The sequence below is a fragment of the Aythya fuligula genome, chromosome 1 (genome assembly GCF_009819795.1).
Source record: "Aythya fuligula isolate bAytFul2 chromosome 1, bAytFul2.pri, whole genome shotgun sequence".
In the NCBI taxonomy this organism is placed as follows: Eukaryota; Metazoa; Chordata; class Aves; order Anseriformes; family Anatidae; genus Aythya; species Aythya fuligula.
The window spans coordinates 25,893,205-25,918,506 of NC_045559.1; the positions used below are offsets into that span (position 1 = coordinate 25,893,205).

The 25,302-nt window shown below is 41.9% G+C and overlaps 1 protein-coding gene across 1 annotated transcript in view; it reads right to left on the bottom strand.

Moving 5' to 3' along the window:
* The window catches only part of LOC116489095 (ankyrin repeat domain-containing protein 26-like), a 57,820-nt gene extending 33,662 nt beyond the window's left edge, over positions 1-24,158 (bottom strand). Inside the window, 18 exon segments of the mRNA XM_032187183.1 lie at positions 300-389; positions 2,696-2,740; positions 2,831-2,897; positions 3,006-3,034; positions 4,629-4,740; positions 5,903-5,964; positions 6,968-7,112; positions 7,814-8,832; positions 9,587-9,647; positions 10,918-10,990; positions 11,071-11,104; positions 13,618-13,668; positions 16,013-16,161; positions 21,148-21,285; positions 21,763-21,869; positions 21,981-22,154; positions 22,366-22,480; positions 23,891-24,158. Of these exon segments, the coding sequence (XP_032043074.1) occupies positions 300-389; positions 2,696-2,740; positions 2,831-2,897; positions 3,006-3,034; positions 4,629-4,740; positions 5,903-5,964; positions 6,968-7,112; positions 7,814-8,832; positions 9,587-9,647; positions 10,918-10,990; positions 11,071-11,104; positions 13,618-13,668; positions 16,013-16,161; positions 21,148-21,285; positions 21,763-21,869; positions 21,981-22,154; positions 22,366-22,480; positions 23,891-24,108 (2,689 nt within the window). The 5' untranslated portion in view covers positions 24,109-24,158.
* Positions 24,159-25,302: the final 1,144 nt, after the last annotated feature.

Sequence of the window (25,302 nt, forward strand, 5' to 3'; positions counted from 1 at the left end):
TGCATAGGAAAAATGAACACATTTGTCTGCACTGTTCCTCAGCACCACACACTCAAAGAAAAACAGTGGTCAATGTTTAAGCAAATCAGCTGGAAACAAATCAGGATAATCAATGTCAAACACCCATCATAATGGTAAGCATTTTACACAAACATAAGATTGTATCCAACTTTACTTCAGATAATACAGCCTTCAAGTACAGGACGCTTTCTTCAGCACCATTAACTAACTGGTAAGCTTTCTTTTACTTTAACATATAATACAGTTTACAGAATGTAATTCAAGATACTTGGTTTCACATACCTGCCTCCCATAGCTTTCAATGGCTTCCTTGATCGCTTCTTTTTCACCTGATGATGACACGTGAAAAGTAGAGTCTAAGCACTCACCTACAGTGAAAACATCACATTTTTATATCCAACATGACTTAATACAAATTATTTATAGCTAGAGCACATCCAGAATCATTGTATTTATGAGGAAAATCTTAACACAAACTAACATATCCCCTCAAATGCATGATTTACGATTTAGAGAAAATACTGCAATGCAGATTTAAGACATATCTTTGTGAACTTCTGTTTTTTTCCAGGGCACTTTTTTTTTTAATGTATAAGGGAAATTTGCTGAAAATTAATATAAGTGGTCACAAACACACCTTTAAGAAACAGGAATGGTTTATGTATATATAAATTTATATACGTGGCACACTCTGTGCCATACAGTAACTAGCTACATTCCTCCAGCTATTTTCATTTCGCTTTGTGCAGAGAAATCCATGAACAAAATCTCATGCTCAAAGTCTTCAGGGTCCCAGGTTTACTCTGTACAAGAAAGAAAGATGCCTCTAGACATGGATCTAGACTGAGCATTTCAGTAATCATAATGCTTTGTTGAAATAAATCCAAACACAAAAGTTAGAGAGAAATTTTCACATATACTTCTTAATACCTTATCTTCAGGATAACACATGGGAGAAAAAAGACATATGAATAAAGATACACAGGAAGAACTGCTGACATGAAATGAACTATGAAAAGACTGCCTTTCCTTTCTGTGTTTGCAATGTTATACTGTTCCATTATGGGGCTACCGGTGAGTGAGCCAATTAGGGACTGTTGCCAAACTGCTTTCCATCATTTATCAGCAGTCCTGGCTATCAGGAGAGGCCTTTGTCCACTGGCAGCTAGGAAATGAGATGCCTATCTACAAGAAGGCCTGAAAGGAGGATGTGGGAGACTACAGGCCTGTCAGCCTGACATCAGAGCTGGGAAAACTTATGGAGGAGATTATCCTGAGAGCCATCACATAGCACTTACAGGACAACCAGGTGATCAGGCCCAGTCAGCATGGGTGTATCAAAGGCAGGTCCTGCTTGACAAATCTAACCTCCTCCTAGGAGGAGGTGACGTGCTCAGCAGACTCGGGAAAGGCTCTGGATCCGGTCTACCTAAACCTCAGTAAGGCTTTTGACACCATTTCCCACAGCATTCTCCTGAAGAAGCTGGCTGCTTAAGGCTTGGACAGATGTACAATTCATTGGATTAAAAACTGGCTGGATGACCAGGTCCAAAGAGTTCTGGTGAATGGAGTTAAATCCAGTTGGAGGCCGGTCGCTAGTGGAGTCCCCCAGGGCTCAGTACTGGGGACAGTTCTCTTCAAAACCTTTACCAATGATCTGGACAAGAGGATCATGCGCACCCTGAGTAAGTTTGCAGATGACACCAAGTTAGGTGTGAGTGTTAATCTGCTTGAGGATAGGAGGGCACTGCAGAGCGACCTGCATAGGCTGGCCTTATGGGTGGAGGCCAACTGTATGAAGTTCAACAAGGTTAAGTGCCAGGTCCTACCTCGGGGCACAACAACTTCATGCAATGCTACAGGCTGGGGGAAGAGTGGCTGGAAAGCTGCCCAGCAAAAAGGAACCTGGGGGTATTGGTCAACAGCTGGCTGAATATGAGCCAGGAGTATGTTTAAGCAGCCAAGAAAGCCAACAGCATCCTGGCTTGTATCAGAAATAGTGTGGCCAGCAGGACTAGGGAAGTGATTGTCCCTCTGGACTCGGATCTGGTGAGGTCACACCTTGAGTACTGGTTCAGTTTTGGGCCCCTCACTACAAGAAGGACATCAAGGTGCTGGAGCACGTCCAAAGGACAACAAAACTAATGAAGTGTCTAGAGAATAAGTCCTATGAGCAGCTGAGGGTGCCGGGGTTGTATAACTTGGAGAAAAGGCTCAGGGGAAACCTTAGTATACTTTATAATTACCTTAAAGGAGGCTGTAATGAGGTAGGGATCAGACTCTTCTCCCAAGCACCAAGGGAAAAGAATAGGGGAAATGGCCTGAAGTTGCACCAGGGGAGGTTTAGGCTGGATATTAGGAGAAATTTCTTTAATGAAAGGGTTGTTAGGCATTGGAATAAGCTGCCCAGAGAAGTGATTGAATTACCATCTCTGGAGATCTTCAGGAGTGTGTAGATTTAGAACTTACTAGTAGTATGTTTTAGTGGTGGACTTTAGCACTAAGTGAAATGTTGTTTTAGATCTTAGAGGTCCATGGAACCTGAATGGTTCCATGGATTTCACTTAATTGTGTATTACAGACAAAACCAAAACTCTTAATTTATTACTGAGAAAGAATTTGAAGTACAATGTGTCTGCCCATAAAAGAACACAACAAAAAGACTTATGAATACCTTCAATATCCTCTGCATCTCCTAAACTAAATTCCTCCAATAGATCTGCAAAACAAATCAGATACTTAATTAAATATGCCTATCCAGAAAGATTATGAAGCTAAACCTAGAATAACAACATGATGTCATCTTTACCTGATTTCCGCCTTCCTCTTCTAGGAGATGTTTCATTCATTTCTAAAACTGACGTAGAAATCTTCAGCTATGAAAGACACAGTCCAGTGAACAAAAAAACACACCGCAAATTCGAAGTAACTACGTATTTTTTTAATGAACAGGACAAGTAGTCTGAAACAAAAGAACTGTTTACCTGCAAATTGCTGGGTTTCTCTGAAAAGCCTGGAGGTGAAAAAAGAAGTATTATTTTCTTTAATTGAAGGTATCTTTTACTCCATGCAATATCAGTTAGTTACAAGCATTATTTCATTGAGAGTACAATACCTAACATTCAATTACCTTATCATACAGCATTTGTATTAGCATACAAGAAATGCATAACACATTCTTTCCTACATGCACCTTGGAAGAAAAATAATCAAAAAAGTCACACAGCTAAAACGATTCATGTGAAGCAGTATGGTCATGCTTGTTAATTGAAGATCAAAATATTTTGTCCTTTTAGGAAGAAGCTGTATTCTACTTTCTAAAAGGACTATGTCAAAAGCCAAAGCTTATTACTGCTGTAATAATGATTATAAAACAATTCAACAGTACTAAGCATTTGATTATCCAACAAGTGTTTAACGTTGAGCTATTTTCCCTCTTTGATAGCACAGGGAGATTAAGGGCACAGAACAGAAAACTCATATAGGTGTCACTCAATAAGGTAAAATCAAGCTGGTTCTCAACAGATCATTTTGTTTTAGCTTGCAGGGAAGCAAATGAAACAAATGTTATTTGGCTGTAACGGTTGCAATGTTTATAGCATTGCTCCAAATATAATTCTCAAATAATTTTTGTCCAACATTAACATTAAAGTACTTCCAAACTCATACAATCTGTGGCCATTAATTTCTTGAATTCTCTGCTTTAGTCATCTTACAGTTTGAGTCCTCTCATGAAATAAATTTATGAAATGTTACAAAGAATGGCTCCCCAGAAGAATTCTCATATTAAAAAAAAATAATTAGAATAGTATTTGATTTCAGCAAACTTGGTGGTCCAGTAATATGGAAATACCTTAGAAAGATTACCATAATCACCTCTTAACCCCTTTTCATATTGATTTCAAATTTAACCTAGCAGAATCGTACAACTCTGACTTTCATGACAACTAATCAAGCTCATTTAAAGCTCTCATCTTGTAAAGTTCTGCTTCCAGCCTACTAAACTAAAATTGGCCTCTACAGCTAATTTATTACACCCATACTACAAGCTGGATTGACAAGTCTTTTTTTAAAGGAGAAAATCCTCAGAAAAGAATTTTACCCCAACAGCAAAACTTTTCTGTTCTACACTCAAGATGGTCAAAAGGCAAATTTCACAAGCTACAGGAAGAAATCGTGAGGAACAGAACCTGAACTTTTCATCACATTTTAGCTCCTAGACAAAGCACAACATAAACCTATCATAAATTAAGCTACAAAAAAAATGTGCTTGTCCAGGTGATATTTCTTCTGCTGCGTTATTATCCAAGAACGTCTAAGTGTTCTGACAGATCAGTCCCAAACTACACACACTTTTATTACTGTAAGCAACAACCTGAAAACAAAATATACATGTCCAAAGAACACACATAATGCACACAAGAAATTCCTTTACTAATCAAACAGGCCGTCAAGTGCTGCATTAACTGGTGTTAATTAACAAGTACCAAGCACTTCCTCATTGCTATGGCACGTAGCCACAGCATAACAGCACTCCTAAGGAAGACACTGGTAAAAGTTCACTTCAGTCTACAAATGCTTACAAACACAATCCACCAGAAAGTTACCATTGTTGCGCTCCACTGAAACACTCTGCAAGCATGCTCCATGTTCATCTGCAGCTGGGAGCAACACACCAGGCGACACTTTTCTCAGACTGTCAGAATCTGTCTGTATAATCTAGAACACATGCAAGACAATTGGTACAAACTTTTTTCCCCCCACTTATTTCCATGAAAAAAGCTGCCACTCAGCCAATGTGCATAACATGATATCAAGTGTATCAAAAGGTTTTTGTAATTGAAGTCTTGTAAAGGACACATCAATGCATAGCACACAATGGAAAAGTCACAGCAGTAGTGTGTATTTTCAGATCTTTGGCTAAACAAACCCACTTATAACTCATCTAAACTATCCTGTAACACTGATAATCCTTAAACAGAATGGCCACAAAAGAGAATTAACATTGGAAATCAAGATGTGGATTGCAAATGAGTAACTGCAGCTCTGAGGCGATCCAACGTTTGTACCAAACTTGTGCCTGACATTCAAGTTGGAGCTTATGTTCCTGGAGCATGTATCCTGCAGTGGTGAGTGAGTTCACCACTATGCTGCAAAAATGAAGCAAAAATTTGGGTTGAATAAAGACTAACAAGGCAAAGTTAACAGAGATTAACATTATCTTAAAAACGTTAGTCTAATATTTTTTAAGGAAGGAGGTGGGGAGGAATTCATTTTTCCTCACAAGAAAAGCCAGAGGGGGTTAGCTACAGACCCTGCTCTTTTGTCTAGCCAATTACCACAGACAGAAGGGACACATACAGCCAGCTCATTTGGTATCTATTGAAAATGACTTTCTAAAAAGGATGAAGTATACCTAAAAAGATAAGGGTTCCCTACAGAAAAATCTAGGTGTCTAGGTTGCAGACAGTAGGGGCAACCGTTTAACACTGACTGGGGCAGCAGAATAGAGATGTATGGTAAACAAACAAACAAACAAAACAAAACAACAACAGAACAAATACAATCTTCACACCACCAGCCCTTTTGAGAAGCTCACAAGATTTTAAGTAGCAGAAAACTTCACTTTCTCGATATTGTACTAGACATCAAACTCAATGGCCAGCTACTAGAATGCCCACATCATTAGCTTGATCTACTTTTGTCCTGATTCTAACTAGAAAGCCTAGAGCACAAGCATTTCAAGGACCTCTAGTTACAAACATACAGCTGAAGCGACAAGAAGTAAACAAGCCTCATCAATGGCAGCGACAAATTCAAACACAAGCTCTGGATATGACCTTCCCCCCACTGGGACCACTACATCTTTCAGAGAAAGTACCTCAGAATCCCAGGGAGATTCAGCTTCCTCCTCTTGCTCTGCTCCTAGAACTGGCAAGGCACCTACAAAGGGTGGACAAAGAGAGATGCTGTGACATTTATTGCACTCCACTTTTCCCCATCAGTCAAACCCTGCATCTGAATGAGTAACAGTTCTTCTGCAGAGGAGAAAATAAGAAATGAGTTATATTCAATGGTATCTTCATACACAGTCACATCACAGTGTTCTCTTTACTCCTCGTATTTCCTTTCAAGCAGAAGATGCTTAAGCATGACAGCTGACAAAGCTACAAACTATGCCTCGCACGTATTTGGGAAATGTTCAGGAACTGCAGGATGCAGAGCTTGGGTCTTCTCTCTTACCTACAGGTCCGGAGTTTCACATTTAGGCACACCACCTTCAGAGCATTAGCTTCTGCCAGGTCCTCTGTGTAGAACCTGATCAGCAGTTACACATGCTCTGAAAACATCTACTGCATCAAGTTATGCTCAGGAGACAGACAATGGAACCAGTGTCTTCTCCTGCTCCAAAACCCTGAGGTGAGCACTCTGTATAAGCTGGTAATGCTCTCAAGCACACAAAGGATTGGCACTGGGAGACCTCCTATATTTTTAAAACTGAACAAGGTGAAGCACTGTAGCAGAACAATTTTCTCACAGCTTGACTCCAAAGTCTTTCCCAGGCTTCAGCCAAGAGCAACCACAGCTTTTCAACATGGTAGTACAGGCCAGAAAGGGAAATAACTATTGTCACACCCAAGACACACCAGTTTCTCTCTACTTGTCTTATTCAGACCACTTCAGGGAGAATACAGCAACAAAAGCAAGAACAGCACTTGCTTCCTATAGAATTAATTTGGAATCCAACACCATGTTTTGTGCTCTGTAAGAATGAATGAAAAGGATAACAAGCTGCTGCCTTCCTCTGCCACTGCCCACTAGAAATCACAGCCAACAAGAGAATTTATCACCTCTGAAAGTCGATCACCAAATCACCATTTCAGTTCATTTACGGCACGTTAATACTTAGAGAGGAACAACTGGGATCAATATTTAATTAACTCACTTTTCTCAGCAGCTGTGTCTTCTGAAGCATTATGGTCTTGATGGGTATTGCTATGAACAGAATTTTTCACACCCTCAATAGCTGCAGTTTGTACCTCTCCACAAGCATCTTCCTTCTCCTCTTCTTCCCACTTAAGTAACTCTTCCTAAAAGAGACAGACCAAAACAGCTGGAAAGAACAGAAACAAGCATCTTCTTCAACATCCACTGACAACTTGGAAAATGTTTTTCTTGTGTAAGACAAAAGTAAAGCAAAGCTCAAAAGTCTCCAAAAGGCCTTCAGGTTTCTAGTGGGAATGTGCATGATTAAACAGCAATGCCTCGTGTCATAAACTTCATCTCTAGTTCTGAAAAGCCTCTGAAAAGCACTTCCTCATGTCAGTCCAACCCCAGCTTTATTTAAATCCTATTATTCAGGAACACATTCCTTCTTTCCCCCGGCTTGCTCCCCAGAAAATGACTAGCTTCCTACTCTCAATTTCATTGTTTTGTTTTCTTAGTTGCAGTCAACATGCTGTGAACTTTACTAAATGGCAGTAACACTTCACAAACAACATCTGTTCTCAGTTATATAACAGAGAAATTTCACGAATTTCAGATAAATGAAGTTTCTTGTCTTTCTCCTTCAAGATCATTGTAATCACACAAAAAATATTGAAAATAATGTCTGGCATTATTCTTATACCTAAGAAATTAGTTTGGCTAGAAGTAACACTTTTTAGTATCAAAAGATGATCACTGAAATACAGATATATGCAGTAAGTATCTGTAGGAATACAGCTTACTGTTTCTTACCTGTACTACCCTTAAAAATACACTTGTGATTCAATCATCCCCGTATACTTACCTTTGTGCTTGAGGAGAACACTGCCCTTGTGTTTTCTTCACATCTATTTAAGTGCATGTTTTCACTTTCTTGTTTCAGTGCTTCACAGACTTTCTTATCTACTTCTTCATACTCTTCTTCAGCATCTTCCTCACCCACATATTCAAAAATATCTGATTTTGGTCTTTGACTTTCAAGTCTTGTGTTTTCTGCTGCTGACTGAGAACCATTAATACTTTTAAAGCCATCACCAAAAGCTGACTTTTTCTCCATAAGACCACAACTGTCGGAGAGAGGCTGGGGGATCTCTTTTTTCCAGTCTGTTGTTTCTGAGTCTACAGAAGAGAAGTTACCCTTTTGGTGTAACTTCTCCTGAATCACGCTTTTTTTGTTCAAAGTTTCTTGTCTAGTTTGTAAATTATTTACATTTTGTAGGACAGCTTGTTTTGGTGTGGATTCATAAGATAATTCATTGTTCATTACCTTTGGAGATATCACTGTTATATTTTCTTGCAACCTTTCATAACACCCAGCTATAAAAGATACAGGAGCATCAACAGATCCCTCCATCTTTTCATCAAGTTCTTTACATATTTTCTGATCATCACCAAAAACATTTCCAGTCCCACACTGAGTTTCCCCTTCATACTTAACATTTCTAAAGCACCCCAATTCCTGATTAACTTTTCCTTTAGGTTCTATTTCACGGCCCTGCTCCTCCTCCATTATGCTGTTAGACTGAGTTTCTTCATCTTCCAGATCTTCCTCCTCCTTTTCACCTTGAATAAGATCTCCCTCTTCTTCCTCTTCATACTCTTCATCATCATCTCCATCGTCATTTTCATCTTCTTCCTCCTCTTCTTCCTCCTCTTCTTCTTCCTCGTCCAATTCCTCTTCTTCCAGGTTGCTTGCATCTGAAACATCTTGGTTCAACAGTTCACCACACTTTCCTTTGTTCAGATTTGCATCCGATGGTGTTCTATGTTTGAGGTTTTTCTTCTGTGACTTAGGACTTTCAATTCTAGAACCATCACCATCATCTTAAAGCATGAGAAAAGGAAAAAGGCATATGAACCAAATGAGTTACAAAAATAGCAACAGGCCTATTACCTGCTTAAAGCATAGAAGAGGAGTCATCTGGGAATGTCTGGAAAAGGAGCCAGGTAAGGGATTGTCCTGGGTCTGGCTGGGATGTTAACTTTCCCTGCAGCAGCCCATAGGCTACGTGCGTTGAGGCCCTGCTTCAAGGACGTGGTCAAGCATCGCTCATTTGTGGGAAGTAGAGAGTAATTTATTTCCTGTGCACTTCCACAAACCCTTTGCTTGTTGTTTGTCCCCCCTTGCCCCTTCTTTCCCTTTCCGTTTTTTTCCCTTTAGCTAAATTGTTTAATTAATAATTTTTCCTTAATAATTATTTTTTCCTTTAATTAAATTATCCTATCCTTATCTCAACCCGTGAGTTGTTTCTTTCCTTTTCTTCTTCCGCTCCTCTTCTAAGGAGGGGAAGTGAGAGAGCGGTTGTGGTGGAGTTCAGCTGCCTAGCAAGGTAAAACCACCTAATATTTCTGTGGATAAGCAGGATGGTAGGAAGGACTTTATCAGGCACAAAGGCTTAGGAAGGGACTCAATATTTTCATTTTCATGATCTCACTTATTTTGCCCTACAATGACTATGTGCTCTGTTCTTATACTACCACTTTTCTCACTTTCTATAGTCTAAAGGGGGAAAAAAATTACTCAGCTAGTTTACTTTTGTATCACATTATATCATGCAGTCTTTTCTAAATAGCTTACTGTTTTTCTTGAACTGCTGGGAAGCATTCATTAACAGCGTCAAGTTTGGCTTCTGTGGCTTCTGTAAATAAAAATATATTTGAAGAGAATTATTTGATCTATTTTTTGCTATCTTGTTTTTAAAAACAAATCATTTACTTAAATCAAATCTTGAACAGTAAATGCAACTGGGCTGTCCTTTTGACAGTTCTCAGGTGCTTGCTGCATCCTATGGGTCTAATTACACAAACTCTCACACATATGCAAGTCAGTGACTATTTTACCTCAAAAAAACCTCCTCAGGTACCCTTCAGCAAATTCTTTCTGAAACTGTATTTACATGCATAACAAGTCTAAAAATCTGTTTTTGAATTAATGTTTGTAATATGTAGGATGCTTACTCTTAAGTGTGTATAACTTGAGTAACTCTTAAAGTTCCTTAGACTTAACACACAAATTAGTCACTGCAAGTTCACCTACCAAAAGATCCCTAAATTTCAAAATCATTATTTGAAAAATACATCACTTCCATTTAAATCAATGTAAGAAAATGAAATAATGTTTAAACTACACACGCTTGAATCTCCGGCATCACAGAGTGTGTTGAACCCCACCAGTTCACCACCACCATACACCTCTTCCTCATTACTGCAGAATGCCACCGCAAAAGACCAGATGCTCCAGATATCACTGGAGAAACTGATAATCCTTCATAATACTAGCAAAAACAGTAGGAGATAACACATGTGGCTGATAAGAGAGTACCACCCGAGCATTCAAAAAATAAAAACACACAGTGTGAGAACTATACAATGTCATTCCAAATAAGAAGGGAAAAAAAGAAAGGAAGGGGGAAAAAAAGACTAATTTGAGCAAGTCATTCATTGAGCACTGGAGGAACCTGAAGAGAAGGAATGGAGAACCAGGTGCTGAACAGTTTCAGTAGACATTTTCAGTTAATAAACGCTCTTTTTCATTATCAGTTAGAATTCTATCACATAAATTAGGGGAAACAATAGCGACATTTGGAGAAGAATAGGTTATATAGTAACTTATAAACTTTCAGGGTCTGCAAATCTGACTCAAATGAACCAGAACAACTAAAATAATGTCGTTGCTTATCTTTTCACCTACTGCTGTTTTGCCCCAAACAACAATTTTACAGCATGCTCTGCCACAGCTACAATTCTTTCACAAAAAAACATACCTCACAGCAGCAAAAAAAATAAATAAAAAAAAATGCTGTCAGACCAGAGACTGCTATTAAAGAGAAAACAATATTGGCTGGAAAAAGTTTCTTTGCTTTCAAATCACTTATTCTACAGAACAATTTTCCTGTAAAGGCACCATACCTTTGGGGTAAAATCAAGTTCTTCTTCCTCAGAAGTATGCCAACTGTCGTCATTCCCCTCTTTCTCAGAGCTTCTTAAAAAGCAAAGCAAAATGAATAGCAGCTCCTTCATATCATTCTTCAAGTAAGCATTAGATATTTTTGGAAGTCTCACCTTATTGAGTCTCCTTGGGAAAAGTCATCTATTGCTGTTCAAATATTAATTAACATGTTGATATTAGATTTGGCATGTTAAAAATTAATCAATACAAACAAACATTTCACATGGACAACACTACAAATCGTAACAGAATGAAACTGGGGCCAATTTAATACAAGGCAGCATGAATGAAAGCATTTCCAAAGCACCTGCTTTTTCAAATAATATGGAATTTAAAAAATAATAATAATAATAATAAAGAAGATTGGTGATACCTTCTTTGGGCTCTTACATTGAAGAAATATCTCTAAACTAAAGAACAGCATAGCGTGACTATGCTAAGCTTGTGAACAGTTAACAAATGGTGGTGGTTTATGAAGACAGTAAGTAGATGAACCTTCAAAGTACTCATACTACACACACATTCACGCACCACAAGCAGAGTAAACATTAAGTGCTTTACACTGTCATACAATACACTTTATTTTCTACTTTACTCAACTATGGATTATTTTGAAAATTTAAAGAAAAATGAAAATGCATAGTCAAGACCTAAAGCTTATCTCTAGGTAAAAGGATCACCAGCAGGTCTCTATAACACACCAAAAAAGAGTATACAATAGACAAAAGCAGCATTACCAGGACATATTATACTATACTTCAAACTTTCTTTGGTGAAACGAAGGCAACTCTCACTTAGGATCATAGGATAAGTCAGGTCAAAAGGGACCTCAGGAAGTCTCTTAGCCAACTGCTTCCTCAAAGCCAGTCCAGATTTGAGGTCAGGCCAAGGAGGAAAGCCGAACAACCTCCCTGTTTTAACTGTCCTCATCATGGCAACGCTTCTAACATAGTTAGAAACTTTCCTGCTTCCACTTATACCTCTTGTCATGTACCACAAGGAAGCTCCTGGCTTTGTCTTCTCATATATATTGGAAGCTGCTGTTAGGTCCCCTTTGAAGCTGCCTCTTCTTCAGGCTGACCAAGCCCTGTTTTCTCAGCCCCTCCTCACAGGGCATGTATTCCTGCCCCTAACGAATCTGATGGCTCCCCGCTGAACGATCAACCTCTTCTGTACTGGGGGCTCAAAATTATAACCCAGGATCAAGATAGTGTAACAAGTCCCAAGTAGGGGCAGAGAATCACTTTCCCTAGTCTCCTGGCTGGGCTGCTCTTAACACAGCCCAAGATGCTGTCGACCTCAGCAGCCAGGGCACCCTGAGGGCAAGGCTCATGCTCAGCTTGCTCGCTGCCAAGACTCTCTGGGCCTTCCCAGCAAAACTGCTCCCCTGCCAGGCAGTCCCATCACGTTTTGTAGCAAGGAGCTATTCCTTGCCAGGGGCACAACTTGGCGTTTGCCTTTGCTGAATTTCTTAAGATGCCTGTCAGTCCACTTCCCCAGCTCGTCAAGGTCCCTCCAAATGGCAGCTCTGTGCTGAAGCACATCCCTCAGATTTCACATCTTTTGAAGACTTGATGAGAGCGTACTATTGCACATGCTTCAGGTCACTGAGGTACTAATAAATCTGCACTCTAGGGAGACAGTTTGAGAAGTGCTACAACCTCTCAACTATTAACAACTAAGACAAAATAAAAGGATTCTGATTCCCAACACAAAAAGGAAAAAACAAGCACATATAATCTCCTAATCTCCACACAGAAGCTATGTCAGCATTCATGAAGTTCTTTAACCAATTGCTATCATAAGTTTTTGTTGTTGTTGTTTGTTTGTTTGTTGTTGTGTTTTTTTAATAAACAGGACACTGGGACCTTCCATAAAATCATATGATGGCAAGTAAACCAAAGTCTTGGACAAAATTATTAAAGGGAAAACAAACCCAACAACCAAGAAACATCACACCTGAAGACATCTCCACTACCAGTAGCCCATAAATGAATGTACAAGTTCTGTCTTTCCTAACGACAGAGTTTAGGTGAGAACTCTGAAGAGCATGTCTCCTGATCTGAATAGAACTTATTGGCAATGCAATACAGCTGAAAAGAAACGTGCCTCATAGAAATAGTTAGGGTGGAACAGTTATAAGCTTTGAACAGGTGACTTCAGTGTTTTCCATTAGTACTGTTACAGTTAATCAAAGCAGCTCAATAAATTATCTGAACTTTTGCTTCTGATGTATAATAAATATAGTCAATGATCAAAACCAGGTCACACAATCCTTTAGAAGGCAAGAAGTTCATGACATAGCTTTCAGTCAGACCTAAACCAAGGCTCTGATGCCCTGACACAGAAATAGGATCTAGAAAACCAGTCTCTGGGGACTGCTTGTTTTAACCATTGAAGCCCATTTCAAAGCACCATGAGAACAAATGTAAATAAATAAAAAGATATACTATCACTGGTGACAAAAGCAAACATTGAATTCAGTAATAAAAGACTCGCACAAAAAACATGCAAACGAAAACACCCCAAGCCAACTCTTAAAATCTAACTTATAGATCTCAAATCATCGAAGCATGGATCTCCAAGACGGTAAGTATGTATGATGTATAGGTGTTTGTGAATTATACAACACGTTCCATACTTAAAATGCTACAGAATACCTTTCCTTGATTCTCCTGTTCTTGGTGCCTGGTTAGGAGACTGTTGCATTCCTATATCCATTTAGGAAAAGGCATGGAAAGGACAGACGAAACAATTACATCAGAATAAATTTGAAATCTCAGAAACATGAGAAGCACATAGACATAGCTATAGCAGTGGGAGAATGCACTGTGACTATGAGTATATGTTTGTCTGTACTGCAAAACAGAAGTTTTGGAATACAAAATCACTGTCCATTTGCTCTATCCAACCCACCTACAAATAAATTTTAAATTTTAGGTAACTGAACAATGCGGTTCTGTTATTGCAGCTGCCTTAAGCCAAATTCTTTCATGACAAAGCTATAGGTATTGTTTTGTAGCAGAAGGGTGTCCTACTTATATTGATTTTATCACAAATGCATGCAATGATGTAACAAAATGACTACTATCAAAATCATACAACAGTTAAGAAACGATTTCAAGATGTTTTCTCATCCCTTCTGCCTCTCTCTGTTTCCTTAAGAGGAGATACAGAAGATACTTTTCCTGACCTCAGGAGATGTAAAACACACTGGTGTGCTCATTTATTTTTCAAGAACTTTACCCTGCAGAAACAATTTAACTACTCATGGAAACACTGAAGGAACAACAGAGTAGTACGTGCTGCAGTAGTTAAAAAAGCTGTCATCGCAGACATACTAGAAATATGGATTGTGTAATTATTGTTTCCCCCAAAGAAATTCCAACTTAAAATCTAAAATCTCCGTCACTTGATACACTATTGCTGGAAGTCATTCATTTGGAGGTTTTTGCAAACCCGTCTGTGATTAATAAAAACATTCACGTTCTGACATTCCGATAAGCAAGTGAGCTTAAAAATGCTGACTTGTTCAACATTCTACACAATTTCCTCTTCCGATTAGGAAGTGCAAAAGCAGCAAAAAGAATAAAGGTTAACATTGAAAATCCCAGAAATTTGATCAAAGAACCTGTATTTGATCAAAGAACCTGTATTTCTCTGCACATATGCCAGCTTTGGAATTACACAATACTAGTCCTCTTTTAAGCCACATATTTTAAAATAATACAGGCCTGTCAGACATTACAATGTGGCAACTACATGTGGAAACATTGTTTCCAAAACAATGTGGAAAGTAGGAACAGAGTTTTTGGGGTGAAAACAGTATTTTGTTGATTAAACTACCTGTATCAAGCCCTGCTGAAAAAAAAACAAAGTTAAAAAAAAACAAAAACAGCCTGTGAAGAAACTTCAAATCTCTGACTAGATCAAAGGAACTGTTCCTAAGTCAAAGGCAAAGGTCGGCCCTAAATTCAGTTCTCCTTCCTGTGAAAAGTCCAGAAGAAAAAAAGAAGCCACACTTTTTGTACATATTTTTTGACACATTGTCAAAATAAAAAAGAGCAATTGCATTTGAACACTGTCTGCTTCCCCTTGGACACATCATTCTAACATAAAGCCCTTAAAAATACAGAATGAATAAACCCTCCTACTGATGGGTGAGAAACAAAGTATAAAGCAAACAATTTTATCTGTATTAAAATATATATTTTTTTTAAGATTCCTTTAGCACTATCTGAGCTCATAAGCATTGACTGGATTTTACAAACTCACTGAAAGAGTTTCTTTCTTTTAATCACAAGGCAATTTAATTGTTTTTCTGGATCACCAAGTTATATGAACTTTTAACTTTTTTTTTTGGTATAAAACTAATCAAAGTGGAAGAAAGGCCTCTTTATTATAAATCAGACTATGTCCAAGAAGATACAGTATACATAGACACTGAATTGTTGATAATGAAGTTACTCTTCCAAGACAATTTTTCCTAAGTGTCTCCACAGCACCTAAACAAAAGCAATTCTAACTGAAGATGAGAAATAATGTGACTCACTAAAATGAGCTTAGTACAAGTGAAACTATTAAAACAGACATACAAATTCAGTGGAAATCAACAAGCCATTCATCTTTCTAACTCAGCTGCTGTTTCCCTACTACAGAAACGTGAGCCAACTGCCCAGGATGAACCTACAGCACAATCTGAAAGAGCATCTCTAAGCGTCTACCTGAAAAACAAAGCCAAGTTCCTTACTTGTCCTCCTTTCTTCCCGCACATCCCACCGCAAGGAAAACCTGTATAAATGGGCGATCTGATGGGCTGAAGGTGACAACCATATGAATTGATGTTAAATACACAAATCACAATTGTCCTCAGGGCTGGTAAGATGCACTTCAAACTAGCAAGAAACAAGCACATTCACAAAACTTCTTGTGATACTCCATCTGATGCCTCCACTAAAGTCAACACTGAGCACAAGAAGCTTGAACAATATAAAACACCTAAAGTAAAGGCCACTTATTTTTTCTCATTAAGTCCACCACAGTTAAATATCCTACCTCCTCTGTCCACAGCAGGTGCACCCAACGTAAAGCCAGCAGCTCCTGCTCTGTGAGGAGTCGAAAGTACTGGGATGCTTTGTTTACCGCCTGCAGAAGCTTCTCCTGTGTTCTCCCAGTCTGTGTATTCTGCCAGTTGTTTGCTAAGACTATATACAGAAAGAGAGGAAATGCATTTGGTAAGAATAACCACATACCTGCATACACCACTTAATGGAATAGTATCAGCCACTCGCTATCCAACCTAGATATATCCAAAGCCATGAAAATATGAATATTTTCATATGAATGTTTCATATGAAAATATGAATTAATTCATATTTTCACTCAAAGCAGCCAAGGGAGCTGCCAGGACCCAGCAGCCCTCGTAGGGCACGAGCAACCAGGATGGGCAAACAGGGGGAGGCGCAGCAGTTCGCGCAGGCAGGGCGAGTAGGGGGGCGCCTTCACCGCTCTTTCACAGCAGTCTTTCCCATTGGTACTCATAACCTGCTTGCAAAGAGCTTGGCCATGGTATCAACCATGCAGAAAACCATGGCCTCCACATCTCTTGCGGCCTCTCCAGCCACAGTCACTGATGTGGCTACTCAGACAGAGGGCTCGGGGAAACACACTGCCCTCCAGGTCTTGGGCTGCAGGGTGTGCCCAAGTCTCCTGTCTGTGTCTGACAGCAGCAGTGAGGGGTATGCCTGTGGGAGGTGTGCCCAGGTTGAAGAGCTGCTCAGCCAGGTAGCAGAGCTTCAGGAGGAGGTGAGCAGGCTCAGGAGCATCAGGGAGTCAGAGAGGGAAATTGACTGGTGGAGGTGTACTCTACCCTCTCTGAGACACTCACAAGCCTGCCACAGCACAAGTGTCTCCTGCTACACAGAAGACAAAAGTCCCCTCATCTTGCCAGGCTGCAGGAGGAGGCCTAGGCCAAAGGGGGGAATGGAGGCAGGTTCCTGTTTCGGGTGGTAGGCGAGCCCTGTCCCTGCCCACCTTCCCATCTACCCTTATGTAACAGGTACGAGGCTCTACAACACGACCGTCAGAACAATGAAGTAGACAAAAGCCCATCCCAGTTGGAGAGGGTGCCTAAGGCAAGGCAACATACCCCCGGCATCGCTACATCGTCTGTTAAAAAAGAAAGAAGGGTTATCGTCATGGGGGACTCCCTTTTGAAAGGGACAGAGTGCCCAATATGCCAATAGGACCCCACCCACAGGGAAGTCTGTTGTCTCCCCAGGGCGTGGGTGAGAGACTTCACTAAGAAAGTCAAGTGCCTGGTACTGCCCACCGACTGCTACCCGCTGCTGGTAATGATGAGGTAGCAATGAGAAGTCCAAGAGCAATCAAAAGGCACTCTAGGGTGACTACTTAAAGGATCAGGGGCACAGATTGTGTTTGCCTCTATCCTTCCGATAAGGGGGATCGATGCTGACAAGCAGGCTCACCACATTAACACGTGGCTTCAGGACTCGTGCAACCGGTAGAACTTTGGGTTTTTCAATCACGGGAAGGTCTACGTGACGCGAGGCCTGCTGGCCTCTCTCAGACAGGGGTAAGGATTTTGGCTCAGGGTTTGGCAGGGCTGATAGACAGGGCCTTAAACTAGAGTCGGAGGGGGAAGGGGATAAAACCAGGCACGCTGGTGATGAGCTACAGGATGGTGCGCTACAATCAGAGGGACTGTGTGCCAGTGAGGTCCTGTGCAAGGTGCTGTGTGTAGGGAGGCACATTTGAAGTGCTTCTACACAAACTCACACAGTATGAGGAATAAAATGGACGAGCTAGAAGTCTTGGCCCAGTCCCACAGCTACAACATCATCGGCATAAGTGAAACCTGGTAGGATGAGTCCTGGCTGGAGTGCTGCGATAGATGGTTACAGGCCCTTCAGGAGGGACAGGCAGGGTAGGCGAGGTGGCGATGTATGTGAAGCAGGGGCTGGACTGTGTGGAACTTCAAGTTGGTGATGGCAAAGTTGAGAGCCTCTGGGTAAGGATTAAGGGACAAACAAATAAAGGGGATGGCATAGTGGGAGTCTATTACAGACCACCCGGCCAGGACGACAACGTCAATGCAGAACTAAGAGATGCCTTGAAATCAACTCCCCTTGTCCTTATGGGGGATTATCAACTTGCCAGACATCAAATGGGATTACCACACCGCTGACACAAGCAAGTCCAGGAGGTTCATAAAGCACTTAGAGGATAACTTCTTGGTGCAGGTGCTAAGGGAGCCAACTAGGAAAGGTGCCCTCCTAGATCTGTTGCTGGAGAACAGAGAGGGTCTTGTGGGAGACGTGGCAATTGGCGGCCATCTCAGTCATAGTGACCATGAAGTGGTTGAGTTTAGAATTTATGGTGACAGAAGGAAAACTTCCACCAAAACTTCAGCCTTGGATATATGGAAAGCAGACTTCAGGCTGCCTAGGGAACTAGTCAGCAAGGTCCCCTAGTAAACCGCTTTTGAAGGCACTGGCGTCCATCAGTGCTGGTCAATCTTTAAGCACTGCCTCCTAGAAGCACAAGATCAGGCGATTCCAAAATATCGAAAGTCAGGCAGGTGGGGCAGAAGGCTGGCCTGGCTGACCAGGGATCTTCTACTGGAGCTTAGGTGAAAAAATAAAGCGTGCAGCTCCTGGACGGAGGGTCAGACAACAAGGAAGGAATACAGAGATGCTGTTCGTGTTTGTAGGGAGAAAATTCGTGGGGTCAAAGCCCAACTAGAGTTGAAGCTGGCCATGTTTGTGGGAGACAATAAAAAGTTTTTTTTTTTAAGATATGTGAACAGAAAAAGGAGAAACAAAGAAAACATAGGTCTGCTACTTGATGGGGAAGGTCTCACAGACAATGACACAGGCATAGCAGAGATGTTTAATGTCTTCTTCGCCTCTGTCTTCAACACTGATGATGGGCTTCGGGACCCTGGGTGCCCTGAGCGGGAGGTCCGTGACAGTGGGAATGACAAACTCCCAACCGACCCTGAACGTGTGCGGGATTTGCTGCTCCACCTGGATCCGTACAAGTCCATGGGCCTGGATGGGATCCATCCCAGGGTGCTTAAAGAGCTGGCTGATGTCATCGCAGGACCTCTCTCAATTATTTTTCAACAATCTTGGGAATCTGGAGAGGTCCTAGTAGACTGGAAGCTGGCAAATGTCCCAATTTTCAAGAAGGGTAAGAAAGAAGACCCTAGCAATTACAGGTCTGTCAGTCTCATATCGGTGCCTGGTAAAATTGTGAAGATGATTCTTGAAGTTATTGAAGCACACTTGGGGGACAATGCAGTCATTGGTCCCAGCCAACATGGGTTCATGAGGGGTAGGTCCTGCCTAACAAATTTGATTTCCTTTTATGATAAGATCACCCACCTAGTCAACCAAGGGAAACCAGCCAATATGATCTTTTTGGACTTCAGCAAGGCTTTTGACATGGTTTCCTATAGGATCCTACTGGACAAAATGCATACAACTTAAAAAAAAAAAAAAAAAAAAAAGCATACAACTTAATAAAAACATCATACGATGGGTGAGCAATTGGTTGACAGGCAGGGCTCAAATGTGGTAAATGTGGTAAATGGGGCCACATCTGGCTGGCAGATGGTCACTAGTGGGGTCCCTCAAGGCTCCATTTTAGGGCCAGTCCTCTTCAATGTCTTTATAAATGATTTGGATGTAGGACTAGAAGGTCCTACATCCTCTTTGATTTTTTGAGCAAATTTGCTGACGACACCAAACTTGGAGGAGTTGTGGACTCTGTTGAGGGTGGAAAGGCCTTGCAGAGAGATCTGGACAGATTGGAGAGCAGGGCGATCACCAGCCACATGAAGTTTAACAAAGGCAAGTGCTGGGTCCTGCACCTGGGATAGGGCAACCCTGGCTATACGTACAGACTGGGCGATGAGACACTGGAGAGCAGCCTAGAAGAGAGGGATCTGGGGGCTGTAGTTGACAGCAAGTTGAATATGAGCCAGCAGTGTGCCCTGGCAGCCAGGAAGGCCAACCGTATCCTGGGGTGCATCAAGCACAGCATTGCTAGTCGATCGGAGGTGATTGTCCCGCTCTACTCTGCGCTGGTCCAGCCTCTCCTGGAGTTCTGTGTGCAGATCTGGGCACCACAGTACAAGAAGGATATTAAACTGTTGAAGAGTGTCCAGAGGAGGGCAACAAAGATGGTGAAGGGCCTAGAGGGGAAGACGTATGAGGAGCAACTGAGGGCACTGGGCCTGTTCAGCCTGGAGAAGAGGAGGCTGAGGGGGGACCTCATTGCGGTCTACAACTTCCTCGCGAGGGGGACTGGGGAGGCAGGTGACCTATTCTCTGCAAACACCAGTGATAGGACCCACGAGAATGGTGTTAAGCTGAGGTTGGTTTAAACTTTTGGGTAGACCTGTACGGTGCCAGGAGTTGGACTTGATGATCCTTATGGGTCCCTTCCAACTCGGGATATTCTATGACTCTATGATATATTCACTAAGGTTAATGCATGCTCTACTTACTGCATTGCTTATTACATACCCAAATACTACAGTCATGTTTATTATACAGATGCGTATTTGTATCAATGAAATTCACTCCTGCTTGGTACACTTTTTCAGCATAGTTTAAGCACACATAACTGGCATTAAGAATGAACACCCATGGTTGTAACACTTAAATGTAACAGCAGCAAGATTGTTTAGTAAATTAACAGAAGTGGAGATCGCTGGATCTCCTCTGAAACAAAAGGTGTGTGGTTCCTGGTAAGAGGATTGAAATACAGTAACAATAGTGCTGGTTTGGGGAAAGAGTTTACAAACTCTTTTTTACAACAGGATTTACAGATCCAGTTTGTCAAGCAAGGATTTACAAATACAGTTTGTCAAGCTCCATATCTAGATAACAGCAGGTTACAGAAACTTAACAGTTTATAATGGCCAGGTATGAGCTTAGCGACACAAACTAGAAATTTAACATAATTTGGTGTGGAAGTGTTCTTCAACTTCCAAATTAGCAGTAGACAGGGGAGCAATAAATTCTAGAAAACTGAAGCTGTGCTCAGTGACAGAGTTGTCCCAAGATACCATTAAACCTTGGTACTGTTAGCAGAAAAGTCCAAAGCCAACATTGATAACTGACAACTTAACAATTCTAATAATAAAGTTAAAAGTTTACCTAGAATATCCATGAATAATAGCATAATCCTCAGCTGTCCACCCTTTAGTGTCTTTATGGGAAAGATCAGCACCATAGCGAAGAAGAACTTTTATCAAGTTAAGCTCCCCACCAGATGCAGCAGTCATAAGCGGGGTTCTGAAGCATCCAAAATATAATAAGAAATAAATCATTTTACACAGACATTGCAATTAGTTTAATTCTTATTTGCTTACTCTCTCTCTCAAAAAAAAAAATCCTCGTTAGTTTAAAATGAACAAGAGAAAATGTATTTTAGCTACAATAAAATGTGAGAGGGAATAAAAAAATTGTTTGATCCTCAGACAAAGCTCCTACATTGACATATGAACTATTCCTCAATTTGAAAAAGCATTTCCTTCATAACAGCAATGCTCCTAACAAGTCTCCTGCCACGGTGGCCACCACAAACAATGCTTTCCTGCAATCTTCAATGCAGAAAACATGCAATGATGCATGTTGGTGGCCTTCTGTAGACCTGCTTCCAGCAGTCACACAGGAAACTCCTGTGTGGCTCTTTCTATGTCAGTGTTCATTTTCCTGTGCCTCTCATCAGTCCAACCTGAAGACGACTAAGGCAATCCACCAACATCTCACCTTTCACACTGATCTCGAGCATGCACATCAGCTCCTTTTTTAAGGAGAAATTCTACCATCTCTTCATGATGTTCCAAAACAGCAAGAATAAGGGGGGTATATCCCTCCTGAAAGGGCAGAAAAATCATTCAAGTTAAAAATCTAAACCAAAAAACTCTTCAATAGAAATATTAATGCAACTCTTTGGAAGAACTTCCCTAACAAATCTCAAAATTTACCTTATTTTGAGCATCGATATGGGCATTATGCTCAAGTAACATCTCTGCTAGAGATGCATTCGGAGCTGCGGCAGCCAAGTGAAGGGCAGTGTTGCCACTAGCATCTGCCAGGTTTGGATCAGCACCGTGCTCCAGCAAGATAGCCACACATTTTTCTTTCTGGCATTGTACTGCCTGGAAATGATACAAGGAAAAAAAATTGCAACAGTCACGTTTCACTCTACCAATGAATACCGCAAATTCCCAATGCTGGGAAGCCTCTTCCAAGAGTAGCTATAATACACCTGTTTCTACACAGATTTACGTAAAGAATTCAGCAAGATAGCCATCATTTAACATATAATAAATAAGCCCCACTTTGAGTAGGATAACACATTCCACATACCTTCATCAGTGGCGATCTGTTATCATTGTCAAAAAGATTTAGCTTACACTTGTTTTCTACTAGGTATGTAACGACATCCACATGTCCATTTGCGCAAGCAAGATGCAGCGGTGTCCTAAAAAAATAGACATATTAAATTCACACTGACAGATGAAGAAATGATTTCAGTCTGTGGTACACAGATAGGGCAAATTTCATGTCTCAAAATATCGAAACAGAACAAATACCCAAGCTCATTCCATTGCCAGTAACAGCAGTTGCACATCCAAAGCCTGAAGCTGGCTAGGAAAACCCCTCCACAGCATTTGCTTAGTAAGATGACATTTTCTCCGCTGTATAACTGAATCTGCACAAACAGATTCCTGTGTCCAGACTCTGGTCACTGCCTCCAGCACAACTGCACCCATGACACAGCACGGAAGACCAAGGCCTGGGAATCTGAGGTCTAAAGCAAGTAAACCTCTAAGTCCTCACAGGGTCATTCACATGCCAGAAGCATATCAGAGAGCTAGGAGATGGGTTTTTAGCAAGAATATTGATATTTTGCTTTGCTTTTTGAAAACACCTGCTTTTGCTTTTTGCTAGCTTGGTTACTACTGCAAACATGAAACTCACATAGGCATCAAAGCACCTTTGGTAATCTCTAGCAAAACAGACACAACACCGTAATCCTGACTACAGGAAAGTAGTATGTCGCCATTCTGACATTTATAACTGTCATACAAATGGAATACCACAGAAGAAGATTGTGCAACAAAAATCCTGCAGTTCCTCAAGAACTGCGAGAGAAAGAGTCCACTGTTTTTTGAACTCCATCGCTGTGGGTAAGATCTTTCTCTGCATTTAGGAAGCCTCAAGTAACCTTGGAAAAAAACAACTGTTGGGGTATTTTGTTGAGAGACAGGAGCACAACCGCTCTCAGGCTAGTTGGGAACAGAAAAGGAGAGGTGCACAAACACCGTGATGTGATGCAGAAACAGCAATTTTTAATGCAGATACTTCTCTTCCCTTCACAGGGCAGCTAACAAGCCTCCTATACAAAAAAAAAAAAAAAAAAAAAAAAAAAAATAGCTTCTGCCAAGGAAATGACAAGGAAATGACAGTTTCAGAGAACCTGTCATGTCTCGCTACAGACAGGGAACAGCAGCAGCCACTTGAGAGCGACTATTTCCACTTTTTGGAGCAACTCCCGTAGGAGCGTGCAGGACCCTTCAGCTCTGAAGGTCTGACCGTGATCCCCTGAAAGCCGCCCAGCACAGCACGACAGCAGCGGAGTGTGCAGACCTCAGGTGGGCAACCGATAACCACAACGCTGAAGGAGCCTGTGATCGCCTCCAAGCTGCTAGCACCAAGCGCCGGGAAACGCGCTGATCCTAAAGAAGCCACCGCTGGCTTCGCAAGCAAGAAAACCTTCGGGCAAGCTGCAGCCCTCTCGCCGCCCTCCGACAACGCCCCAGGGGCGTGTTTTGGGGAGCGAGGGGGGGAGTCCTGCGGGTTACAGGGACCCCTCCCGCCCCACCCTTACCGCTGCGCCTTGTCCCGCTGGTCGATGCCGTGTTTCCTCAGCCCCTGCCGCACCTGGGCCAGGTCGCCGCTGGCGGCCGCGCGGTGCAGCTTGCCCAGCTCCTTCTGGCGGAGCTCGTAGGTACCGCTGGGACAGGGCGAGGCGGCGGCGGCGTCGCCACCACCGGGAGGCGGCGGCTGCCCCTTCCTCTTCCTCCCGAAGCCGAAAATCTTCTTCATGCCGAGGCACGGCGGGGGTGGCTCAGGGACAGGCAGCCGGCGGCGCTTCCCCCGGCCCCGGCCCCGCTCGCTGCCCGCCCGCCCGGCGCGGGGCGGCTCTCCGCATGCGCAGCCCGCCCGCGGCCGCCTCCATTTTCTGAGAGCGCCGCGGGGGCTGCGCTCAACGGTTGCTGCGGCAGCGGCGTGCGGGGGGGGGGGGTGCGCTGATTGCGGGGCGGCTGATGAGCCCACACTCATTAGTGTGCCACAGCGTGAGGTGAGGGGGTCGGGGGGTCTCCTTTAGTAACAGGAGAGAGTAGCGAAAACCTTGCGGTAAGAAAGCGTAAATTGTGAGTAGCGGGGTCGCACGGTTTGCGCGACAGCCACCTGCCTCGTGGGACGTGTCTGCCGGCAGCCCTCCCTGTGGTTACGAGCCGCTTCGTGCGTCTGAGTTTGTGAAAAATGAAGAGATGGCAATCAAAACCTAATTATAGCGGGGATATTTTCTTACCATTAGCGCTGAGAATATTTAGTATAGTATAGTACCGCTTTCAGGGGAGGAGATACAGTCCTCTGAAATACTTTCTTCTCTTTCATCACTAATAAGAGTACAGCTATTAAAACCTTAATTTTTCTTTCTAGGATGAGTCCTCACGGCTTTATCAAGCCTGTTTGCATCTGGCAGTGTTGCTCCCTGACCAAACTGGTTGATGTACCCAGCCACTGCTGTCAGTTGCTTATTGGTATATTGGCAGTTCTTCGTTGTTTCACACCTCATCTTTAGAAGGAAGAGCTAAAATAATAATAATAAAAATGCCCTTTTGTTGAAACTTCAGCCAAGTAAATCCAGCTTGTAAAACGTGAATTCTATGAGCAGCTATTTCCAGAGCATCTCCCTAATTAGCACAACCATTTAATGGAGAAACAGAGAAAAAAATGCATTTTTAGCTAGGTGTATCTCTTTTCTTCCAGATACCGTAGAAGAATTGGTAGGATTTTATTTATGAGACAGTAATACAGAGTAAGCATAATTCATCCCTGGAGGAAGTGTTTTCTCTCAAGTTATTTTTCAAGTGGCAGCATGCTCAGCCACAAAAGCATCTGGATTGCAGCAGAGACAGAGGCACTATGCTCCCTGCCAAATATCATAGGTTTCAGAGTGGGATCAGTAAAAACTGATTAGAGAGGCAGCTGTAATTGGTAAGGACCGTGGTA